This window comes from Pleurodeles waltl, chromosome 5 (assembly GCF_031143425.1).
Source record: "Pleurodeles waltl isolate 20211129_DDA chromosome 5, aPleWal1.hap1.20221129, whole genome shotgun sequence".
Lineage (NCBI taxonomy): Eukaryota > Metazoa > Chordata > Amphibia > Caudata > Salamandridae > Pleurodeles > Pleurodeles waltl.
In genome coordinates, this window is record NC_090444.1 from 48571274 (window position 1) to 48598167 (window position 26894).

General features: G+C 41.9%; 1 protein-coding gene across 1 annotated transcript in view; it reads right to left on the reverse strand.

Moving 5' to 3' along the window:
• Positions 1-26894, reverse strand: part of LOC138297202 (uncharacterized) — a 153397-nt gene that overhangs the window by 71645 nt on the left and 54858 nt on the right. Inside the window, exons 6-9 of the mRNA XM_069236689.1 lie at positions 20933-21079; positions 13900-14043; positions 5883-6038; positions 2174-2314 (exon numbers count right to left, since the gene is read on the reverse strand). Of these exons, the coding sequence (XP_069092790.1) occupies positions 2174-2314; positions 5883-6038; positions 13900-14043; positions 20933-21079 (588 nt within the window). The remainder of the gene's footprint in view (positions 1-2173; positions 2315-5882; positions 6039-13899; positions 14044-20932; positions 21080-26894) is intronic.

Below are 26894 nucleotides of genomic sequence, written 5' to 3' on the forward strand. Positions count from 1 at the left end.
ATGAAACAGCTGGGCATGCTTCTGATTTATTAAGGCTTTATGAAGCATAGGTTCCAAATCATCAACAAACAGGTAGCTGTCAGGGAAGGGCATGTGTAACATCCCAGACTTATGAGCAGAGTCAACCTTCCAATCATGAAGATAAATGTGACGGTTTGCCACAACCAAAAAAGCCATGGTCGAAGCATAGGCCTTCAAGGCATCAGAAGACACGTCAACCAAAAACATGGCCTGCGTCTCCATATGAGCAAACAAGGAGGAACATTTAACACTTTCCTGGAGAGCCATAGTCAGAGAATGGAAGTCCTTCACCAAGGATTGAGAGGCATAAACTGCGTAAACAGCCGCCATAAGAGCCAGATTCAGTCCTGAAAAGCACTCCTTTAAAGAGGCCTCCACAGGACGGTGTGAAATAAGAACATCCTCAGACATAATAGAAGGCCTCCCAGCCATTGAGAAAGAAGAGGGTCAATCTTAGGGAAGATGGAAATTCAACATCACCCTTTGCCAAAGGATAAAGGTGAGTCAAGAACCTAGGGAGGTCTGCCTTTTCTGTATCCTTCCATTCCTGGAGGAGAAGATCTAACACTTCTTTGCTAACCACCAGGGAATTAGGAGGGTGAGAATAAAATTGTTGTGAGACCAATACTAGTACCAGGAACATCATCCTTGATAGGGATACCCAAGTTATCCCCTAGATAATGGAACAGGGCCAACAGACACACTTTTTGAAGAACTTTAGAGCACAGCAGCACCTCTGCAACAGGAGACTCGACCTCCTCATTGTAATCCGGGGAAGGCCAGGAAGGAGAAGGAGAAGAAAATGAAACCATCAAAGTTGACACGGATGAAGTGGGGGAAGAGGGAGAGTAACAGACACTCTCAGAAGTAGTAGGCCTCAAAAGTGCATCAGAAAGGGAGGCCATAATGATCTGAAATTGATATTCCAAAAAGGCCAAAATCATGGGAAGAGCCCTGCAAAACAGCCTCAGCCCGAGGGGGTGCTTACTTGCCTCATGATCGCTGGAACACACTGAATTCAAAGGAGAGAGAAATTAAATAGTAGCCCCGCCCAGGACTCCTAGTAGACCAAGAAAGTGCCTGAAACAAAACAAACACGCTACAGAAGAAAAGGACAAAGCAAAGGAGAATGACAGAGAAAAAACAACAGAAATATAAAACCTCAAAGTGTATGCATGCAAAGAAAAACAGTAGAAATGTATATGCATTTATGTAATTTAACAATCCCAAAACAAAACAAGCAAAAACAAATGTTAACACTGTCTGACTAAACCCCAGGAAAGGACTGAAACAGACGGGGGGTCCAGAACACGGAAGCCCGCTCCCATGAGACTAGGAAACAGGGCACCACTGACCTCCCACCACATAAGGGTTAGAAGACACGACTCTCCCAAGACCAAAGAGGCATGCACCCCGCCCGCCGCCATGCAAACACAGACGAATGCTGACCTCTCCATGGAGCCAGCCGCATTTCACCGGTGCCTACCAACGAACGCCACCAGGGAAGGTGGGACTGACAGTACCCAAGACGCCCGGGAAACCCAGACCTGGGACATGAACAGCAAAGAGCAGGTAAGACCCGATCTTACAAAAATTGAATAAATTCACCACGTGCACGCCCAGTGAGAGCGCTGTGGCCAAGAGAGCGGGAAAGCAGGAGCCACACACAGGGGGCAAGCAAGAGTAGTCCAGCTCTCCAAACCCCCCTGCAGTCCCCAGCAGAGCACCCAGCACAATAACACAAAGGGATACAAGGAAAAGAAACAAAACCCCAAGAGCCCCAGCCCCAAGGCTTACCTGACCAGAACAACACAGGAACTGTTGGTAGCAGACAAAAAAAACAGGTTGTTTTCTGGGCTCCTTGCCCTTATATTGGTGTAGGGTAATTGGAGGTCAGAAGATGGGAGGGAAGGAATTTCAGTGGAACTTTTTTGATTGGACCTGGCTAGGGCACGTGGGCCTGGGTAGAGGCAAAATAGTAATTTAGTAAGGATTGAGATGAGAAATAGGGTTGAGGAGGTAATGCTGGGTTATAACCTTATTCTTGCATTCGTGGTAAATTTACATCAGGAGCCAATAACCAACAGCCAAAAAGGAACGCAGTCTAGATGCTTTAAATTCTGATTAAAAAGTTCCCACTGGTGACCCTTACCTGCCACGGCTTCTAAACATTTATTCCCACACAGCTGGCAGCATTTCTTGTTGAGTGGGCAGTCACCATCATCCTGGCACTCTGGCTTGTCCAGGGGATCCCTGCAGTTGGTCACAAAATGGGGACATATGCCAGGCTTGGCTGTGAAAGACAAAACAGCACAACCTTAAGATGATGATGATAATGTTGATCATGATGATGTTGATAATGATGATGATGTTGATCATGATTGCGATGGTGATGATGATTATTATTATTATTATTATTATTATTATTATTGTTGCCGTTGTTATTCTTTTTATTATTGTTATTATTAGCATTATTATTAGCTGCAAGCAAAATCATGCTTTCCTACAAAACCAAAGCTTAGAATCATGTGTTGTTATCATAATAGACCAATGAATATGCCCAGCTTTATTAATATGATTTGAAAATGCTTAAAGTCCGGGAACTTTCAGCCAGCACATGTTTCATAAATCCTATTCCTTTTCAAGGCTTTTTCATCTATTCCTTCGAATTGAAAAAGTAGGTTAATATTCTCTCCAGATTAAAGGCTGCTCTCTTTCTAAGTTATTCAATACAGCACACCTTTATCTCAATCTTATTTCAGCTCCGGGAGTGGCATTATTTGTAAGGGTACCAGTTAATTCCATGCAATATTGTTTATTGCTTTCTCAAATTAATATGGACCTTAATATGTTCTCTTGCTATATCTGTGCTTTTCAGATCCTTATTTCTTTTCATGAGCATAATATGAAATGTTCTCTAAATTAAATATGTTTGCTATATTTACTTGAGACGTGGTCCACGCTAGAAGAACCTACTTGAGTAGGTTGACAGTAGGCTCCATTTCTGCTTAGTTGTCTCAGTGAGATGGTGCAGTGAGAGAAATAGGGCCTGATTCACAAAGGTAAACTTAGACCAAATGTCTAAGTTTAGACCTAAAGTCTAAGTTAGACTCAGATCAAAACTCTAACTTCATTACTAGTAAAATTAAACTTTAGGTCTCAACTTAGACTTCAGGTCTAAACATAGGGGCAGATTTAAGAAAAGTGGTGCTGCACCTGGTGTAGAGCCACTATTGTTGCGCTCCCTACCGCCACCATGTGTGCACCATATTTAAAATACAGTGCATCATGGTGCAGGGCAGGGGGCAATAGCATCAGACTTTTTGACGCTGTTGATGTACTGTTCAGGGTTAGCGCCTTAAGGGAAAGGTACATACTCAAACTCACTAAGATGGCCTTTGATACAATAGCTGGACTTGAGTAGAGTACATAATGTAGCAAGAGTACACAAAGTCAGGTGCTAATTTAGTCATGGGCAGGGGTCACCAGCATGGAGTTACCTGCCTACCACATGCATCGTTGACCAAATCTTCGACCATGAGTAAAAAGGAGGGTGCCAGAGGATTCAAGTGGGTCGTTCAATCACTTAAATTCTTAGCTTATACACAAACCCAAACAAAAGACACAAGCATTTATCCTGTGTCCCAGCCTTACGCTTGAACACTCACAAAGAGATAAGCTAATGGTCCTGATTATGGCTCACTGTCTACACAGACATAGCCCATTTTCAAGTTTGTAAACAGAACTCACCTGTGGTCTGCACCAGAGCTCTCCCTTAATACCATCAAGTACCTTCAAATGTCAAATCATCATGATGAATGCCAATAGTGACTGACTGCAAGCTGAGGGCCATGATTGAAACCACAGGTAACGTTACAGGTGCTAATGTCCCCAAGGCTTACAGGTACCTTGGAGCTTACTTTGAACTGTACACATTGTAAGCAATGGTGTGCTCCCTTTTAACGATTACTCTGAGCACTGTGTGCAGCACCACTTTCCTTAAATCTGCCACATGTTCCCCAACCAGAAGCAGCAAAATTATCTGCATCCAACTTTTTCTTCTACAGAAAGGAAGAGTACTGTAAAATCCTTTCATATATGGTGATACTCTCAGGATGTTTCAAGATGGACGTAAAGTTCTGAGACGTACTGTAATAGTTTCTTAAATGCTCTATGCCAGCAGGCCTGGCACATTTTTACTTTGTCTGTGAAGTATGGCACAAACCAATGACAACTAAGGGCCAAATTTATTTATGAACTTTTGGTGCAGGGAAGCCGCAGAGAGTCACCTTGCTGTGCTGCCATGTGTCAAAGGGAAAGGGCAAGGAATGTTTTGTATTTAATGAACACAGTACACTCCTGTCCTTTTCCACTGTGCTGGTGCAGTTTTGGCTTCCTAGTGCCAATGCATGCACCCCTGCATCATGGTTCAAGGATGTCTGCATTGCATACAGAATTGTTTTCTACAAGAAAGAACATCTTCCTGCACAAAAATAAATCCTGATAGGTTTTTTCCCTCTTCCCCAGTGTGGTGCAGAATGCAGCTCACATAGAGTGAAAAACAAGGAGACTTAAAGATGTTTCTCCTTCTTGTGCCACACCTAGGGAGGAGTAGGACTTTGGGGGATCCTCAGGTTTACCAGGGTTGGTAAATCGGGAGCTGCATCAAAATGTATAGGTGTTGCGCAGGAACACCCACCGTCACACCCATGGAGCCCCTCCCTTGTGGAGAGTAAGACAATGAACCAATTTGAACTGCCTTGCCTTAATCCATTTCTATGAGGCCTGCAAAGCAACAACCAGTCACTTCGTGTGGCCTCAAAGATATGGTTGAAAGGTTTGCTATGCCATTGGTTCACAAAAAGTGAGGCAACGGCGGCGCTACGTCTATGTGATGTTTCAGAATTCCAGTCTAGAAACACTTCAGCAGTTAGTTAATAAAAGAATGGAGGGAGATGTAAAACAAACAGGAATTTTGGAACTTGATACACAAAGACTAAATGTGAGGCAGCATGCTTTTGTGGTGAGCACTTGCAGGCACATTCAAACTTTGGCCCATATTGACAAGGGTCCTGCACTGCCGGTGTGTCACTTTTTGTGAGGCTCCGGTCACACAGGCTGCTGACCCATATCTACAAGGCCAGGCAAAGTCACTTTGCATGGCTTTACATGGCCTTGTAGATATAGAGTAAGGCAACGCAGCACAAGTTGCTGCATTATCTTACTTTGCCTCAGGGAGGTGTTTCCATGGGTATTGCATGGGTGCTCCCATGCAACATCCATGGATTTTGACACATTCCAGATTTACAAGGTTTTGTAAACCTGGTAATGTGTCAATACCCTACCCAACCCCAAGGGTTGTGTAGGTGTGACACAACAGGGTGAAATATCTTTATTTCTCCCTGTTTTTTTCCTCTTTTTATTTGTGCTGCATTCTGAAGCACACATAGGAGGAGGAAATCGGCTTCATTGATTGTTTATGTGCAGGAAGGGCTCCCTTCCTGCACAAAACAATCACCCCCACAACGGAGGCAAGGGTGCCTGCACTAGCTTATGGCAGCAATTTGTGCTCCAGTGCAGGGAGAGAGGACAGAAATGTGCTGTATCTTGTAGATATGGAAAGTTTCTGCCATTTCCAGATAGTGCAGCAAAGTACTTGCTGCCCAACCCTACACCATGGGCCTTGTAAAGATGGCCCTTTGTGGGCATGTATCAGCCAAGGAATTCCCCACCTCTTTCTACAACACATCATGGAAAACAGCGAGGCAGTGTGGCGTCTACATGCATGCTTTCCATTTGAATATCCAGCTGAAAGGTTCAATGACTCTCCAAGGACCCCCGTCTCTGATGTGATCCTGTACCTGGCAGGGCCTTCACACACTGCACTCGACCACCAAACAAACAGCACTTCTCATGTGTCTCGCAGTCTGTGTCGCTGCTGCACTGTGGAGGGGGGAGGTAGCCGCACTGATTCTCCATTTCTGGATCGACCGGGCAGAATCCTGGGTTCTCTGAAACTTAAATAGAGCCACATGAACAATAAGTATGTTTCAGTGTCAATAGGTAGGGAGTAAGTAAATATTTATCCTGCAAACAAATAGCAAATATAATGTAATAGGCAAATAACCCAGCAAATTTAAACATATTTGACAACATCCCAGAGAATTCCATAAGATAGCAGTATGACTTAAGGTTGCTAATGTTCTGCTGTCACTAAGAACAGAAGCACACCTGATGCAGCAAACCAGAGGTGCGAGCAGAATGGAGTCATGTGCAGATCTCAGAAACATCAGTGTTTGTGTAATCATATTTGGCATTTTGATTTGCACTTAGACCTATGAATACACATAACTATCCATATGTGCTCTTGGTGTTATTTATCTTACCACCTATTATTGGATACACAATAAATGTAATGTTCATTTCAGACATATCAGAAAGACGTTTATTGCTCTCACATCATTGAGAATTAGGAAAAGGAGCACACACTGCTGTCTTCCTAAAGGTCACTGACTTCTACAGATGAGCATTCAAGATTGGGTACTGATATGATGAAGTCAGGAGGGATACAAAAAAAACATGTTGGGTTGCTGAGGCATCAGTAAACTAGGAAGGAAATAATGGAAGTGACCTGTAGTGTCTTGCAATTTTAGGATGGAACCTTTCTAGCTTCAAACAGACTCTGTATCAGTGTGACATAATCTCTAGATAGAATGTAATGAAAGCTTGGCTTAGAATGTTGGAGTTCACAGGTACACGCAGAGGATTACAGATGTGTGATTTACAGCCTTGTTTGAGGTTCAATCCTTGGCGGGTACCCAGGATGGGGGGTGGAGGGGAACGCTACACGGCCAAGCAGTAAGGCATGCTATTGAGTGATGCACAATGGAGTCTCAAAATAAACGTAGATTTTGCAAAAAATCTCCAGCCTTAGAAGAACTATTGCAATTTGAAGTCAGAAGGCAGTATTGTGCAGTAGTTGAATTAAGGTGGGACTATTTCAGTGTGCTCCGCATCCAAGATTTCATCACTAGAGGAATATAGGATGGTCTGTGTAATACCATTTTTATGTGTACCAGTGAGTGGGGTTTAATAGTCTTTGGGGAAAAGAAACACAAAACACACCAGAGCAGCAGCACCAATTCAGGGAGAAAAACTGAGGCCCAGGCTTGTATGCTCGGATAGGCCTGGATAGGCACATGCATGCGACCAGCAGCCATTGTGGACAGAGTGGTCAGAGGGCAATGAGAAGCCTCCAGCCAATAACAGGATTATCAGAAGAGTGACATGAATAATTGGAGAGTAGGGTATCATCTAAGACTCAAGGTAACAATCTCTCAGCTGTGCACATTTCTGAGGCAGCATTGCTCCTAGTATTGGCTAGAGAAAGATTTCCCTCTCTAGATTACATTTTTTTAAATTGTATTTATTTCTTAAGTTTTGTATAGTGCGAACATGACATTTGCAGGTATCAAAGCGCTCTGCAAGTGCTCAGCAGACAGATAGAATAAACAACAACATCATCAAGGACGGATCAAGGTGTGACAGAATCCACAAAGAGGCAACCTTAGGGCCCAAAACGGACAAAAAAACAAAAATAAGACCATAAAAAAGCGAGAAAATGAACATGAGTGCAGATTCTGGGACAACTTTTGCCCGGGAGTAGAGCTTGTGAGTTCTAAAGCAGAAATGTGTTCATCAGTATCACTTTAACTTCTTTCCTGAATTAAGCAGTTGAGGGGTTCAGTCTATTTCAGGCGGTAGGGATTTCCAGATTCCTGGGCTATACCTGAGAAGGCTTGGTTTTATGTTTTACTTTTATATAATTTCTGTGATTTCTCCAGTAGGGTGCTAGTGCCTCTAGATGCTCTACAGCCACCAGATAGCTCCAGTTTGTGTGCAAGATATCTCGGGATGTTGAAGTGTAGGGAATTATGGGTCATGGAGGCAATTTGTAAATTAATCCTTGCCTCGTATGGTAGCCAGTATAGAGATTTCAGATCAGGCGTGTTCTTGCTCTATTATAAGGGTTGAGATAGGAGCTGTTAGACAATATGGAAGGACTTTATGAGCTGACAGTGGACCTTACACCCAGGCTCCAGGCATCACTGTTGATCTTGTGCAAATGTAAGAAAAATCCAGCTAGACAGAGTAACAGCTAGTCAAAGTGGGAAGCTGTTGTCATGATTTTGGTATTGATGTAGGAAAGACATATAATGTTATTGAGGAGCTCCAAAGAGGTGCAACTTAGTTATTCACCAGCTGCAATCTGCCTGCAGGATAGATACCAGGCTCCTATTTTCCTATGCAGAACATCTTGGCACACCTACCTGACATCATTAACAATGAGTAATGGCTTTCATCCATGGGGTGCCCTGACTGTGAGCAGATATCAGAGATCAATCAGAGCAAAGCTGAACTCTCACAGTAAGTCGCTGTAGGATTACTGCAATGTCTTGTACACTGAAACCAGTATGTAGGCAACCAGGACCCCAAATAATACCAATCACAGATCCACAGACAGCAACGTTGAATGTGATCCAGCTTATTCAGAATGCCAGGCAGCAGGGAACAAATGTAATGAGGAGAGGCGTGGAATTAGGTTATGATAGATACAAATGATAGGACTGGTGTTTGTACAAATTACATGTACAAGTTTGAAACTGCAATTACAGATCATAAGCACATTGAGAATAGAGGGGAAGCATGAGAATATTTTGCTATACTTTTGATTTTTAACTAGTCATATATCATGATCTGAGTGCTCTATTACCTTTTGTTGGTATTACCTGCACATTTGACTACTCCTGAGCTGCTGCATGAAAGCATCTAGCGACTGCACTGCTATGTCACTACAGTATAACATTGAGTATACATGCTCTTATCCTACTACAAGAACTTTGTTGGTTGAGACAAGGGATATGCAGTGGAACACAAAGCATAAATCAGATTACAAACAGTAGTGCTTAGAATGAACCTGCATTGTTTATCTTGTTAAACACTTATCTAGAGTAGTTTGGGGAAAAGAATGCCAATTATGCAAAAGGTGGTAGTCATTCTCTTTACTACAATGTTTGTATTCAGAGAAAAGTGGTAATGCCACACCAAAAAACATTAATACTGCCTGTCTGCACATCAAAAAGCACGGCCTTCAGCACAATCAACAAGCTAGTACTAATGTTACACCAATAGAAATGTGGAAAATCATGGTAAACCATAAATTCCACAGGGTGTTTCCCATTTGAATCCATGTTTTAGGTAGGTTCAAGGTAAGCAATCACTAATACAATTCCTGGAATCTTGAAATTACCATAAACATCTGACCTATTCTAAATAGGAGCCTTAGAGCCAAATTCAAACACTTATAGGTTTCTCTTGGCTTTTTCTCCTACATCACCTAAAACAGAAATATTCTAGCAGCAGAATGTGTGCTTATCTATGTAAAACCTATTCTAGATCCTGCAACCTCAACATAGCTTCAAATGGAGCAGGTGCAGCTCGGACTACCTGTGACCATCAAGATCCTGCAGCTCGCAGTCAGGACAGATGTTCTACATCCAAGTATATCTTCTGCTTCAGCAGAAGAGCCTTCGGGTAATCCATCTGCAAAGGCACTAGTCTCAAATACACATGACATCACAAGAGCCTTCGGGTAATCCATCTGCAAAGGCACTCTTCCCAAATACTTATGACATCACAAGAGCCTTCGGGTAATCCATCCGCAAAGGCACTCTTCTCAAATGCACATGACATCACAAGAGTCTTCGGGTAATCCATCTGCAAAGGCACTCTTCTCAAATGCACATGACATCACAAGAGCCTTCAGGTAATCCAGGCACACTATGTAACATTGAAACACTTCTCCAATACCTATGATACATTATAGCTCTTGGATGCCAAGGTAGCACGTCAAGTGTAAGGAACCAAAAATGGCGTTGCTTACCACGCAGCATTGATGACCTCCTGCAAGACCTAAATAATTAAATTCAGGCTCTTAACTTCATCCTAAAATTGTAAAACCAGCCAAAGCACTTGGTTTCCTGCTCGACTAGCATGTCAAATTTAACAGTTGTATCGTGGAGATCACTAGAGAGCCAGCTCCAACTGAAGAAGGCCCTCCTGTAGCAATGATACTAGCACACTACAGGTATCTTGAAAGCATCCCAGACACATGTGGGCAGCCGAACACCTATAAATACTGGCACCACTGTCCCAGCCAAAACAACATCCTTCTTCAGTGGAACCGAAATGGGTCACTGTGATGCTGGTCTCACCTTCTACAAAGGAAGCAGAAGAATAGCACATCTTCCTTCATAACAAAATAAGATTTGAAGGTTGCTGTTCACTCTCTGGTATTGGCACTGGAATGCCTTCTAACTGGAACCCTTGAATCCCAAAGTGTCCTTTTCAAACCGATCCTTCACTTTGCACTGGCATGTAGAGACTTTGCACTGGCATGTAGAGATATGAAAAATAACCTCACTCTCCCTTAAACATCAAAGCCGGTTAATCCTTAATGCTTGGCCTATAAGACTGCCTAGCTCCCATATACTTGAACCCCACTTACAACTCTCTCAAAATCTGATATTGTTATGGAAAAAGAGGACTTAAAAAAGCAAACATAACAACTTATTTCTTAAAGCAGCATGCTTCAAAAAGACATTCAGACACCTACCCTTCTGTGATCCATTGCAGGAAATGCCCTTCATGCTGATTTAGGACTTGCCCTCAAATTTAAGTCTAACCAAAAGAATATGTAGGGTTCGATTCACAAATAGTAATGTTACAAGCTCGAAGACTCGGCACTGGTGGTGGTGTATCCCCACTTTTGGCAAAATCTCTGCATGGTGAACTGCAGAGAGGGCACCTTGCAGAGATTCTGCCCCTGAATAAAACTAAGGGGCATATTTACGAGCCCCTATTGCCTCCTTGCACCACATTAGGGTAATTTTTTACGCTAATGTGGCCCAATGGGGCCAAAATCACTGAGCCAAATTTACAAAGTAGCACAATACATGCATTGTGCCACTTTGTAACCCTTTGTGCTACATTATGCCTGCACTAGGCATATTATATATGCAAAGGGGGCATTCCCCCATTAGTGGGGACTAAAAAATGAGATTTCTTTGCGTAATTTTTTGGGGGCACTTTTGAAGCCTGCTCAGAGCAGGTGTTAAAAGGAGGCACATCATTGATTACAATTTGCCCCAATGGGCTTTGCAGGATTAGCATCAAAATTTATGACTCTAATTAATCCTGCAAAGCTCCGACTAGAGTCAAAAATTCTGACACTAGTCCCCTAAATTTGTGCAGCACCACTTTTCTTAAATATGCCCCTAACTCTCTTAAGGTTGATTTTGAAAATTAACATACCAGTTGAAACTATGGCCCAGAATTAGGAAAAGTGGAGCTTCACGTAATGGAGCACCACTTTTCTTGTGGCCCATTATGCCCCCTAGCACCAACATGTGTGTGCCGTGTGGCACAGATTTGGGGCAATAGTGTCATAATTTTTTACGCTATTGTTGTACTTTGCAAGATTAGTGCCAAAAATGTTGGCACTAATCCTGCAAAGATCATGGAGGCCCATTTTAAATAATGGTGTGCCTCCTTTTAACGCCTGCTTTGTGCAGGCATTAAAAATGCCACAAATATGGTGCAGTGGAATCCAATTTTTGCAGGCCCCTTAATGGGGGAACGCCCCCCCTTGCATATATTATGCCTGGGCAGAAGGTTTTACAAAGTGGTGCAATAAATATAGTGCAGCGTTTATGTCACTATCGTCACAATTTCGGCAAAAATGATGACGCCAATGTGCCAATAGTTGGTACTAGGGCCTCTTCAATTTGGGCCTATGTTCTTTGCCTACAATTTGTTTTTGCCAAAATTATATCTCCTGTAGAATACTCTGTAACCTATATCAAGAAAACTACAAATAAAAAAAAACCTTAAAAATTACGTTCTATGTTCATTTCTTTGGATGCTAGTTCATTAATTTCAATGATGGCCGGATTCTTGCAGGCTTTCACAGATCTACTTGATGTGAGTATATGTGTCATGAAAACCACAACCAAGACCTCCTCTTAGGGGCAGAAGCATTTATAATCTCCACAGTGTTATAAATTAAATCATGCCAAAACTGCAAAAGAGAATTGAAAAATGCAGATGATAACCAATGACTCGAAAATAAGATTCTTGATACCTTTCTAAATTGGACAACTTGAAGCTTCTCCCATAGAGAGTTTGACTAACTGATCAGAGTATGTTCAATTCATGCAGCTCCCCTCAGCCCACCCACACTAGTAGGATCCTAATCTAAATATTAGCCAGGCACAAATGGTTCTTGAGCCCTTCCTGATAGATTGTTATTGGACAAAGACCAAACAACTAAAGGAAGATGATCCACACAGTATCACCTAGGTAAGGGAAAGATATACCACAAGATGTGACTTCTAGGCAAATTCAAAAGGGCAAACCTGGATAATGTAAGAGGGCGGGTGACGATGCAGCAATGGAACCATGAGCCAATCTGCTGAGGCACACTACTTAACATTAATACACTTGACCAATGCTTATGGGAAAAAAGAGAGGATAGATTCCAGTCACAACCTCACGAACAATGCATACAGATTAAAATGCAACATAATGAAAGATATTTCTTCTAGTTATGCCTCTCATTGACAGTCACACCACTTTAGCCCAATCCCAAGTTTACTGCCTTTAGTAAATCTAGGACTGTGTCCAGTCCTAAGGATGTTTGCACAGGAGCCTGTGCTCCACCCATGGAATGCCTACCACAATGAATCACAATGCAGTGCTGCATTACATTTCTTTACAAAGACATGCAAGGCGGCACATATAGATGCTTGGTGACTTGGTGAATACCATTTAGGGGCTTGTGTTTCCTTGCAAAGAATTGTGTCACAAAAGGACAACACAATTCCTTAGTAAATCTGGCAAAGTAATTTGCATATCACATAAACCATTACCTCAATGGAGGAATTTTGAATTTTTAATGGACAACAACCATCCATGGGGGAAGCCTATGCAACATGGTGGTGGCAGAGGACCTCTTCAGGCTTAGGTTTCCAGACAAGTTTCATCAGCCATTTTCAGTCTTCTATATGAGTTTGATGCAGCACTGTGTTAGGTGTGCCTTCGAAGTTACTGCCCTATGAAACAGATCCCTGTCACAGTTGAAGGCAAATCCTCATCTACTTATGTTTCATTTTTCTTCATTCAACCAGGAAAAATAATAATCGAAACTGACTGATTTCAGGGGCAGCACCTAGAGGTCACTGTTTTTATAAAACACAACACATACACATGAACAGCAATGCCTATCATCCATTCCATCATGACTCTTACGTGCTCTGCATGTATAGAAGTGGATATTTTTATGTAGAATCAGGGTATTTAGTTTAACAATAAACGCTGCAAATACTGGTGCAAGAATCTAAAATCCATAATAGAGAAGTTATTTGCACAACCAACTCTACATATGGATGATGCACTTCAATCATGCACTGTTCCTTGCTTTATGGTTTTCAGTTTTCATGCTGGTGCAATTTAACAGTCACTTGGAGCAGCAGGATTTCAGGATTTGTATTCATTTACAGCTGACATATGTGCTCAGAATGAAGGCCTGACATTATGCCTAGTTAGGTCTCCTGGGCATATTTGTAAATTGGTTGCAAATATGGAATATTGTGTCTACCATTGGACTTCGTCTTACATCCGGACATGCATGCAATCTGTTTTCGATCTCTGCCCACAGCACACCTCTCAGCCCCTGTGAAGGGCTAGCAAACCCCAACATTTCAGTGGGCAGTAAATGGCCACCACAGCATTGGTTCATCATTAGAAAGTCTCACATACCTAAGGGATCCATGCACTTTATTCCACACTGGGAGCAGCACTTTTGCTTGCCAGAGCAGTCACTGTCGTCTTCACATTTTTGGGAAAGAAGTGGTAGCGGACAGTCCCTCACTGCCGGTGGACATATTCCTGGTTTTCCTGAACCTGAGAATAAGTAAGTTAATTAATAATAAGACTAAAAAACAATTTGCACAGGTTTTTCAACAAATAGATGATACCTCTGAACATGAGAATGTTCTAAACCTATATCAAACCATGAAGAATACTAATTACTAGCCTTCTCCAAGTTAAAGGCTAAAACAGGTATAACTAAGATCCATATATTTACTGAGATTAATCATTCAACTTTGTTCAATTTCCATTCTGTCTAGGTTTGGTTATAGGCGAGAAAGATGTAATCCAATAAAGGCACCCATGGTGGCAGGGCTTTCATATATGAGATTTGTTGGTTGCACCTCAAATGTGAAATTTCAGTCTTGTCTAAGCAGAAGATGGAGTAATCCTATCAGACGTTATCCAAAAAATATAAATGTATCCATTACTGTGCTCTAAGAAAGAGATATACCTATAGCAGTAGGCATAATCATCACACAAGCTTTATTCGGTTACATGACCATCAAAGCATCTAATAATACAATCAAAAATGAATTAGGAAAACAATATAAAATGAGAATATACAATTACAAAATTAAAGTAAAATTTCTAAGATACTGTACACATAAAAATAGTTCATGAGAAACTGCTATTTAGAAAACTGCTATGTATAAGCCACGCAGCCACAAGGAACTTACTAACTGCGACAATCAGAGGTTTGGATGTGTCACTCCTTAAAATCCTCATTGCTATCCAGTAATGAGTCACACGCAAGGCACAACAAATAGTGCAAATCCATTTTGTTTGTGGAGTAGAATAAGCAGGACAAAAAAACAAGAAGTACTCCTCGGGTTCTGGGCTACCGAGACATGCAAGGCACAGATCAGACATGGGAGCAGGTCCCCATTTGCTAGTCAGAGATAACAATGGAAGGTTCCCAAAATGGAAACGTGCATACAACCCCTTCCCCGCAGATCAGGTATAAGATCCAGGTATGGTTCAAAATGGGAAATCAGCTTAAAAACCATGAAAGAAGTAGTCAAACGACCATCAAAATTACTACAAGTTAGCTCAGTTCTTACATAGGACCAATAAATTGTTTTCAAAATGGAGCTGTGTGATTTTTCCAGACCCTGAGTATTTACCCAAAAGCATGTCAGTCCTAAAATGTGAAACCAGTTAGACACATGTTTAACCCATGGAATGGTAGTCGCATTAGGTCTATTCAGGAGGTCACTAAAAGAATCTCTGTATATGGCAAGTTCGGGAACCATCAAGTTCAGGAACCATCCAATCCTCACCCAATAAAATAACTGTCTTAGGATAATCAAATACATTACACGTTTAAACCCCAGGTCCAGAAACAATAGTTTTAGCAGAGTACTCCTCGGACAAGCAATTACGGCCCTAGCAAAATTGTTTTCTCCTACGGCTAATTTTCTGCAATCAGAAAATTCCCATATTTCAGCACCATATGCAGCAGCTCCCTGGGCTTTAGCAGTAGTCACATATTGCATCGTGGCATCAACGTCATTCACTAAAATGCCAGTGGTAGTGACATAACACACCTTACAGCACACAAGGACGTCAGAAGGTTGACCCTGTGTTCCATCTTTTTTGCTACTGAAGGGTTAGGGGAAGAACAGTGGGTGGTAACGATGGAAAGTAAATACAGCTAGGGTGACCACCTCCATCCAGGTCATTAGAGATGTTGTTTCCTCCCCAGGACTTTTGTGTAATAGCCTAAAGCATTCCGAGTTTTGCAGTTGTGTTATGCTTCCAGTGACCTAATTAAACTAACACACCTGAAACCAAGGATTTGTAAGTGAAAAGTTGTGGAATGGAGTTAGTGCTTACTGAAGTAAGGTGGCCACCTCTTTCTAGCCTTACTTGCATTTGTTTCTAACTAATAACTTCATGGAGAAGACCAAGTGTAGCAGGAAACATGTAAGGGGTACTAAAGAGCAAGCCAGGAATAGCAGGTGCACACCAACATTGATCCTATAATATGTGTTAATTGATTTCACTTCTTCAGTGCCATGTTGTGTCGAATGTTAGCTTTTCCTTAATTACTATGTAAGAATAGAAATTTTGCGAGTGAATATCAGTAAATAAAATATTATAAATAAAATCTTATTTTGCTACAAGAGGCATTGTAGAGAGGCATGAGGATTCATATCACAGTTCCAAAGTTGTACACTTCTTAACGTTTAGAAGATGATGAATATAAATACATCTGTGTAAGAATACCAAGAGCTCCAATTATCTATTTCTTTTCAAGATGCATAAGATTGGGTTCATGAAGGTGTGTTATCTTTGGGATATGATCTAGTAAAGAAAGAGTAGTTAAACATGTTAATGCCAGTGTGTCTCAGTTTGTACAATTTTTACCATCCCTTTTTAAGGACACTAAGGATATTTCTCATTAAAAAAGTTATGACATTCCCTGGGACTGTAACTATCTATTAGTCAATGTAGATGTACAAAGCTTCTACCCTATTATTCAACATGATCAAGGAATGAGACTGATTCACATCAGTTATAATAGAAGGGCTTGTGCTTTTCATTAGAAACACAATTTTTTCGGTGATGTTAATAAATAATACTCACCATTGACACCGACTGATTCTTGTTATTTGACTGACGATTGAGGAGCTTCTGTCTTTTATTGGCAAAATGTTTTTGTTGTGTTAACAACTTCTATTTAGCATTTGTTTCTAGTTTTCTATAGAGAAAATGTTTTCAATTATGATGATATGTTTGTTAAAAACAAACAATTAACTATTAAAAGAAAGAAATACTTGTTTGACTGTTTTTATTTGATAAAGCCATTACAAATTCATTCTACTGGAGTTCTAGATCTGGGATCAGTGCAGCCTGTGGGATGTGGCTCTTTGGACAATCCCTAACTGGTCTGTTGAAGGTTTGGGAAACAAGATGTAACCATGCTTGCTTATTGTGAACAATCCCTAACTGGTCTGTTGAAGGTTTTAGGCTTGACCTGTTTGAAATGTTTACATCTGTTGGGCACGGTACAGAGTATGAAGAGTTGTATAGGGATGTTGGTTTAGTTGACCAATGCTTGTTTGCTCAGTTGAAATTCGGAACCTATGTGTGACCCCCCTGCTGCTTGGAATGTCATGACATTGCTTTCCAGCAGTGTTTGGAGCAGCTGTTTCCACGGTCTGATGCCTTGTGGGTCTTTGGATAAGCTGTCTGAAATAAACCATATGAAAATTACAAAAGATCTCCTTGCCTTCCTGGAGTGCCACCACATAACAATTTGACAAAGAGTGCCAGTGTGTTTCTGCTTCAATGCACATCACAGGACACCATAATCCCTAATAGATAACTATTGCTCTTGTCCACAGCGGTCTATCACACTACAACTTCATCGTCAGGACAAGAGAACAGTTGTACAAGATTTTGGGGGGCAGATTTAAGAGCACCTTGCGCCACCTAACGACACATTAGTGTCATTATTTTACACTAATGTGGAGTTAAATGGCCAAAAACACCTCGCCAGATTTACAAACTAGCGTGATGCATGCATTGCGCCAATTTGTAATCCTTTGCACTACCTCATCCATGTGCCATGCATAATGCATAACATGTGCAAAGGAGGCTTTCCCCTGTTGGGGGGTCTGAAAAGATGGGACAAAGAAATCTAAGAGATGTCTTTGCGTCATTTTTTCAGCACGTTTAACGCCTGCTCAGAGCAGGCATTTAAAGGAGGCACACCATTAATCATAATGGGCCTCAATGGGCCATGCAGGATAGTGTCAAGGTTTTTGACGCTAATCCTGCAAAGCTCCGAATTATCATCAATAATTTTGACGCTAGTTCCCTAACTACCATCATGGTGCGCCATATCTTAGATACGGCGCATACATGGTGGCTAGAAGGGGGGCGCTAAGGGGTGCAAGAAACGTAGCAGTGCAATGGTTGCAGCAACACTTTTCTTAAATCTGTCCCTTAGTATTTACAAGTTGCTTCCTGTGCCTGGTTAGGATTCTTACCTGAAATTTTATGCATCTTGAAAAAATAGTACATATTTTATATTGAAGAAAAACATAAGAGGGGATCTAAATTTTCTTAGATTTATTAATTATTTTCTCCACACGGCCTGCTGCATCACAAAAGTATTTTCAAGTTGTTCATTTCTGTTTAATCATGGAAAAGTGACCATTTTCTTCTTTACACTTACTCCATTTAGTCATGGCTACTAGCTCTTTTCTTCAACCAGTCCAAATTATTTTTGCAAAATCCTGGAAAAACTACACTTCAACGAAGTCCATGGCACGGTTTCGTTGAATCTGTTTTATAGCAACTGATGAAAAGAATGTTTCATCAGAAAGGAACAAAGTACTGCTGTTCAGTCTGTTGGGTGATTCTATTGAAGAGCTTGTTAACAACTCTCATGACGTAGACACACCACAAGGGCAATTTCCATCTTGGGATGAATGTAAGGAGGCTGTTGCTGCTTTAGAAAAATCTTTCACAGAGGAGTCTAGTATCATTACTGAAAGGCACAGTTTTTGTAAGACACCCATTGGTTAAGAAGACTGTAAATGAATGTGTATCAACACTTACAATTTTAGCAGTGAAGTGTGAGTTTGTGAGTATGTGGACAACACAGACATTTACACGAGGGATCAGTATTCCTTTAAGTGTGTGTCCAAAAAGACTTAAGAATGACACCTTCCGTTCAGTAATCCTCATTAGATCAAGTTCTTGACATTGCTAAATGCTAAAACGATTCACTATGTTTCGGAACGGTATTAGTTTCAAAAGGTTTCTCAGCTTCTACAAGTGTATGTGCTATTGGTGATAAAGAAGAAAAGCATGTCTTAAAAAAAAACACTGATGAGGTTATAAAACTAATTTAAATAATGCACAAATATGCCCAACTATAGGTAAACGTAATATGTGTAAAAAAAATAGGTCACTTCCAAGCGTTAGCATGAGTTCAAAACCCAAATTTACAAGGGTGAATTGTATTGAGATAATAGAACACTTAGTTGTGAATACTCTTCTCACAATTAAGTATAAGGATAGGGAAAATGCAGGTGTCCCAATCACAAGATTTAACCATGCTTGCTTATTGTGAAGAATGGTTATAATTTAAAGGCTGCACCATTTTTACAAAAATGTATGTTGCTGGAAAAATCATCAATACTGTGGTTGGTACAACCTTGGCAGATTGGGAATCCTCCTGAATCTGCCATTCATATTACTGTAGCTGAATTGCCCAACTCTAGAGTGTAATGCAATTCTAATGCCATTCACATTTTGGACAAGGATAAAGCATAAAGCAGTGTTGTTTATGAAAAGTTGGCATGCGTTAAAGAATTTTGTCATTTTATTAAGTTGAAAGTAGATGTCCTTTCCACTAACCATAAGGCTAGACAATAACCCCTACGTATTAAAGAAAGTCTCAAAACATAATTGGATGATATGTATAACAAGAATATCATAGAGCTAACAGATTCCTCAGAATTACTTTCAGCAGTTGTTATTGCTAAAAACAAGTCTGGAAAGGTACAGCTAAATTCCAGCCTTCATACTCTAGATAAAAACAGTGAGCTGATTCACAAAGGTAAACTTTGACCAAAAATATACGTTTAAACCAAAGGTCTAAGTTTAGATCTAAAGTCTAACTTTACTAATAGTAAAGTTAGACTTTTGGTCTAAGAGTAGACTTTTGTTCTACGTTTAGACCAAAAGTCTAAACTTTGACCAAAAGTCCAACTTTACTCGTAATGCTCTGTGCTCTCAGAAACCACAATGATAAGCACTGTCTCTTGACTCTGATACTTTTCATGAAATCAATCAATCCAACCATTGTTTGGTCATAAGCTAAATATGCTCCACTACACTTTGTTGAATTCAACTGTTATTGGTTAGAAACTGGTCAGTTAACCATCCATGGTACTGTGGATCATTTTCTACTATCGGAGAGGCAGTGACTTCTGCTAAAGGACAAACCTTTATCTGGGTCATAGTCTTTCTTAGCTGTGGTGTCTATTGGAGCTCAACTCCCTCCCTAGTCCTCACGGATGTTTGGGTACCAATCATAACTGTGGGCATCAGGAAGAAGAGCTGATGAAAGAATCCCTTGCTTAAAGACTCCTTATCATTTATGACTGGGTTGGGAAACCACAGCTGCATACTATTACTTAACACGTTGTGCTAAATCTAGTACCTATGACCTCACCAATAGTGACCATGGTCTTTGATCTGTTTAGAGTTTAAAATTACACTGGCTTGAACATCATTCATCTTCCTTGGATGGTAGTGCACATGAATATTCGCTTTAAGATCTTGATAATGATCTACTAAGAACTTAGACAACAGAGCAACTTACATCTGGGAGACTCTTCCAGGTCAAGCACAGGGAGGTATTGAAGGCTGGGAAGTGTCACTTTAGCCATGGTAGTAACCATACTCTTAAGCAACCTAGAAGCTGTGTTTCAAAAAGTATAATACCACCTAATGTTTTCTTAACAATGCAACAAAAAGATCAGCCCTTTGCCAAAAGTAAGTTTTACCCAATATTCTGTTGGGCATGTCTTTCAAGTTCACCACTTACAATGCAAGAATCCTCTGACACCTTTTTATAACAAACTTTGTGAAGATATAGCTTAATCTGCTAATGTAGTCTATTCTGCAAAAAAGTTTACTCCCAACTTCCACATCCTTCTTGCCCAACGTGTTACTAATTCATTGTATTTTCTAGGGCAGCCGTGGTCAACACACACACAAAGTTGGGCAACTATTACCAAACACTTGCCTAACTGGAGGCAAGATGTACTGGCTATGTCAATGGCTATGCTGTCTTGTCATTGAAACAGATTTGGTTATCACTCTCAATATTTTATTTGGACTCTTTGAAAGATTCTACAGTTAATTCCTACATTAGACCTTGAAGTCCCCTCACCTTTAGATGTACACTCCATCCTGCAGTTTCCATAGCAACAGCACCGCTCAGTTCCTGGGCACTGATTGTCATGGCTGCATTCTGCGGGAGAAGGATGGGAATGTGGACAGATGGACCTGTTGAAGGCCGGACAGATACTAACTTTATCTGAAACAGAAGCAAAGAATTATTGAATAAGAGTTCTGCCTGTCTGGGATTTTACATTTAAAGATAATCTATTGTAGAAGTGCTTTATTGTTATAAAAACATTGATTTAACAGCTTTGTTTGCTAACTATATTACATATACCCCATTTAAACTTGAACGTTGTGTTAGACCTGCCACACAGCTCTTTGAACCCTGGTCTTTGAAGAACAGAATTATTTTACTGCTGGGCCTGATTGTTATGTGTATGTTTTATTCTATATTCTTGTCCAGTCTTAGAAATGGAGTTCCTGGTTGACTAGAGTAGGCACCTCAGCCAGGCAGGGACCACCACTCTAGTCAAGACAAGGGAGCTAAACACTCAAGAAAACCCCTGCTCACCTCCTTGGTAGCTTGGCACGAGCAGTCAGGCTTATCCCAGAGGTAATGTGTAAAGCATTTGCACAACACACACTAGTGCCACCATACATACACCACAAAAGAAACACCATAACCAGTTATATAAGAATAAACTGTATTGCTCAAAATGTCATTAGACCAAACACAACGTGTATCAGTAATGCCCTGCTACACAAGCAGTTGTCAGAACATCACACAGGTTACCAGTACTTTGCGAAAGCAAGCAGTAGTCAGGTAAACACATAGGTTACTGGTATTCTGCAACACAAGCAGTAGTTAGATCAGCATTATTACTAAAATAAAGGCACATAGAATGAAACATTCTCACATGGCAGGTCATCGGTCTCACCCAGACAAATGCACACACTAGGAAAACATTTTCATATGGAATATGTCTTAGCCTCATTCTGCACTACCCCTCTGGAAAAAGATACCCTCTCCTCCCAACAGGGCAATCACGGCATGAAGTGGGATTCAGGGTATGAGAATGATGTAGAAACATTGAGTGCATACTGTGACACACTTTCCCAAATCCAGGAGCTCCTGCCCTTCTCTCAGGGGTAATGGGACAATTGCAGGTAGCCGGGCAGGTACGGGGTCTCTGTTGAGGTTCTCCTTCTGTCCTACAGCTGTAATATGCTTGCCAAAACACAATGCTTCTAGGACGAATCTCTCCAGGGTCAAGGCCCTCCCCACATGGTATGGTGACCTCAGGAGGAAGGAGAAGGTACCCACACGTCTACTCTGTTGGTGGGGAGACTTTTCCTAGTCTCCCCGCATAGGAAACCATGGACTCTCATTGTGCAAGGCTCCCACACCCTGTCCAGGACTCTCGTGGCGCGGGGCAGGCTTCCTTAGCTTTCTGATGTTGTGAGGGGAGGAAGGAGCAGCTCCAGATGGCTCTTTCTCTCCTCCGTTGTAGAAAGTCACCCGTCTCCCCACAGCATGATAAAGCTCAGTGGAACGATCCTCCTCGCTTGGGCCGTGCACCTCCACACTCCCACCTGGCCAGCAGGAAACCTTGATCTCATCAAAATCCCGGGTCCTCCAGGAGAGCTGGCGTCATTTGATGTTGCTGTTCAGGCTGAGGTGGTGAGAGCACCAAAACAGGTGCCTGCTTGTAGCCCGGGGACACTTCCAAGAGCGTGCCTCGTCTGTGCTAGTTTCACAGCTCCTCATGCCCTCTCCCACGTTGAAGGGGGGGCACACACAGGATGACACAGGTGCTTCATTCTTCTGCCCCATCAGGCAATAAATTAGAAATAAAGCACTCTTCATGCTCTTTGCAAGAAAAGAAAAACAAGCATTTGCAATGCAATCAGTCTCGCATTTGTGAGAGTTAGAGTTATTGGCGTTATAAATGACAATGTCTTTTACCTATGTGCTTTAATTTGGAGTGTAGTGAATGTATGCCAGTTGCCACAGCAACCCTCCCAGGCCTGTCGCTGCAGGAAAGAGGACACATCTAGGTCACCATCATGGGAGTATTTTTGCTTCATTCCAACAGACTGGCTGTGATGTCCTAGATATGCAACCCTTTCTAGTGTGTTTACCTAAACTGTTATAGCACCAAAGAAGCCACAAGGGCAACTTCATGGCATTTAACCCAGAGAATGAGGGGGATCAAAAGAGTTATGATCAAAGAAAAAGGGGGCCGCATATAGTTCTATGTGTTAAACGTTTTATTATTCCTTTACATTGACAATGCCAGCCTAGATTTTAAAAGCATTGACTGCATACAAACATAATAACAGAAGAGGCAGCTTAACTGAACAGGAGGGAGATATGAGAGTCTGGCAGTTGAGATTAATGAGAAGCACACAGGTGAAGAAGGGACTAGCGAATGAGTTATAGGAGAGGGTGGTTAGCGGGGACCAAAGAGTATACAGTGGAAGGAGAGGCAGGAAGGAACAAAACAAGAAAAACTGGAGACTGGACTGAGAGGCAATATTTGTAAGGGAGTCTCTCAATGCAAGCACTTGAGCGGACGCAGAAGGATACACCCAAACACTAGCATTGGATGGCAGATAAATACTCAAATGGGCTGCCCAAGGCATAATTTTGAAAAAGTCACAATCCAACGGTTAAAAGAGGTTGGTCTAAGAAAACCAATAGTTGGAAGTGATGATCCCTAAAGCCCACTCTCTGTATATTCTGTTTGAGAGATGTGATGTCAAAATTTAGATTGTAGAATGAACTAAAGTTTTATTTATACTGATCCCTGCATTTATGTTGATACCTAAATGATCTTGTCAATTGTCTAGCTTAGGAAAGTCCATAATGGGGTACAGGCATTAAAAGCATTAAAATCCCTCTTTGGCAACAAAGCCCTTGGTGAGCAGTCTTACAAACTCCTCTGTCGGGGCTTATTGCTATTCTAACATGTGGATGTTGTTTTTTGGTTAGTGGCTCATTTTCCTGCTGAGGGCTGCAGTTGGATGTTTCAAGGTTCCAGAATGATTAATCACTTGCAGTCACTTTGCCAGGGGTGTAGTTATCATCAGTGCAGCAAGGGCATTTCCACCAGGGGCCTAAAGTGCAGTAGGCCAACTGCAGCCAGCTTATGGCTTTTTAACCTCCTACTGGACTAACAGTGGAACAATTTTCCCTTGCTTGCAAGGGCCATGGCACTCTGGCAGCTCCACTGGGTTCTGGAGTGGACAAGGATTTTCGGAGAGTTAGGAAAGGCAACTACGTATTGCTTAGGGGTTGGCCAAGAGATACTTTAACTGTGATATAATTTTGATAGACTGTCCATGATGGGGAGAGTAAAGATGATGCGACTTCCTGGAAAAATGTTTTGCTTCTCTTCAGTTAAACTCCTCCGAAACCTTCTTCACACCTGGCATCAGCCGTATGCTTGACCTCAGTGTAGTTTTTGCCTTCTATCATCTCTGGATTTGGCCTTTATGGCTGGTATGCATCACGCTAAAATTATAGTGGTGTCCTTCACTAAGTGGGTTTTCTGAATAGATTAATCCTCTTTCCGTCTCCAACAGGAGAATGTCAACAGTGTGGAGCTGGATGTCACAACAGGATGTGAGGGGCGAAAACACACATCAAGTAGCAAAAATATGTCTGTTGAAATATTTGGCACCCTAGCCTGTGCCAGCTAAAGGCTGGAGGAGCAGGGGGATATCACACATGAAAAGTGGGCTGTGATATATTTCAAAAGACTTGCTGATGCCCAAAGAATTAATCCTAAATGTCAGCTTTCACTTTCTAGATGGAGATTAACATGGTGTAAAATCTGATTTTCCTACACCCTCAAGGAAACAGGTATCACTGCTTCATGTTCAATACAAATATGGGCTCTCCCTGAACACAGGGTGGAAAGGGGCCAGGATTCCTGATAAAGCCATCCAGTTATTATTCTTATAACCAGAAAATTCTCCGGCGGGCATTGAAAATAGTAGTAAGGCTTAAAACAGTCGACAGAAAACACAGGTAAACAAACATTATCATCAATCTCAAATATGACCTGCACATTCTTCTGTGCTGGGACTTCTTGCAGTGAACTTTTATTACATCTCACGGAGATTCAATTATATTTTGCATGTTTCCACTGTTTTTGCATCAAAAAAATGACACAAATGCGACGCTAAAAAATGATAGATATGGGCCTAAGAATTTAAGGCCCATATTTACACTTTTTTAGCACTACATTTGCGCCATTTTTTTACGCAAAAGCGGCACAAACTTACAAAATATCATTGTATTTTGTAAGTGTGCAACATTTTTGTCGAAGAATGCCGCAAATGTGGTGCTAAAAAAGTATAGATATGGGCCTAAGTCATTGACATTAGCAGGATAACGTTGGTGCTTAGGGATTGATTGATGTGGTTCCTCACTGTAAAGAAGGCTAGGGAGGACAAAGCGGAGATTGTGGGTATGCGAGAAAGGGAAAAAGCACAAGGGGAGAGCAAGATATACACATGCCCCTGCGATGGAGTGCTGGAAAAAAAAGGAACCAGGTGCTTGAGGAAGAGGGTGAAGACCTGCGGCAAGCAGATGAACTCCTGACCCTCAACCAAAAGGGAGGCCCCATTCACCCTGTGCAGGTCGACCATCTCACACTCAGGGAACACTGCCCACTCTGCCAGCACTGCTGCTACTACTCTGTTGTTACTGCTGCTGGTGATGAAACTGTTGAGCATGCTGCTGCTGAGGCGAGGGGAACTCTGTTGGACTGGAGAAGAGGCGGTTAACCTGAACAAGCCCTCGCTGGGGCTGGCAGAGATGGCCAACGGAGGTGCTGAGACAGCCATGCTCCCTCTCTTTGTCTCCTGGGGTCTCTTCCCTCTGTTTACCCTCTCTTTCACTGTCCTCCCGTCGGCGCTCAGCAATAGAGCTGTGTGTAAAACAGGACCAGGGACAGCAGCAGTCAGTCACCGCACACGAGAGACGGCTCCTGCCCCGGAGACTGGCAGTCCCCGCTGCCAATCCCCCTCCTCCTGATAACAGGGCCCCCATCTACAGCCCTGCCAATCTGATGCCAGATGTGCCTCTCCTGCCCCCCCACAAACTCCACCTGAATCTGCACCTCTCTCAGGGGCTAAGACATTCTTCTGTTCATCCACTGCTGTGGGAAGCAGCTTTCGAGCTAGTGCACTGAAGTTTCAAACTACCAAGAGCTTGCACCATTAACACAGAGAAAGTACCATCAAGAGCTTGTGCAGTTAACATAGGAGGCCCACCAAGAGTGGACACCAAGAACAGTGAAGAGGGACAGTTGTGGATGGGCTCCAGCAACAGAGACAAGTTCATTGCAGCGCTGACGAGCTAAAAACCAAAAAAAGCTCTAATGAAGTTAGCAGAGCAGCCTGAGAAGATTTATAGCCCCATAAATGAGATAAGCAATGCCATGTGTGCAATGTTGTGAGTGCTGGCAGGAAGGGGCCCTAGAGAGAGAGGGCATATGGTGTTTATTTAGTCAAATAAGCTTATTTTAGGAGCACAGTAGAGGACATTTCTAGAATAAAGTCAAATCATATGTCGGCTTGGTAGGAGGTGGGAGGAATGGAATGCTGCAATTAAAGGCAGGCAGCTACCGGCCTAAACAGCACAGTGAAAGGGGATCACCAAAGAAATGTCAAAAATAGTCCTCATAGAAACAGATAAAGAAACCAAAGTGGAAGAATACAATACTAGGCCACTGGTCTCAAACAGAAGTAGGAGGGAGAAAAAGAAAGAACTGACCACTAGCGAGCAAGACTTTTTAAAGGACATGGCAACCGAAAAATGAAATGGCTTTAACCCACGGTGTAAGTATACTAAAAGTATACACCAGGTCAAACACTAACGCTCGACCTAAAAAGGGTACAGCGCTTCCCTCGCGCTATATGAACATGAGTGTAGAGGGAAGAGTGGCACACCACCCAGCCCCTAGAGGCAGCTGGGGGGCACTCAGGGCAGGAGG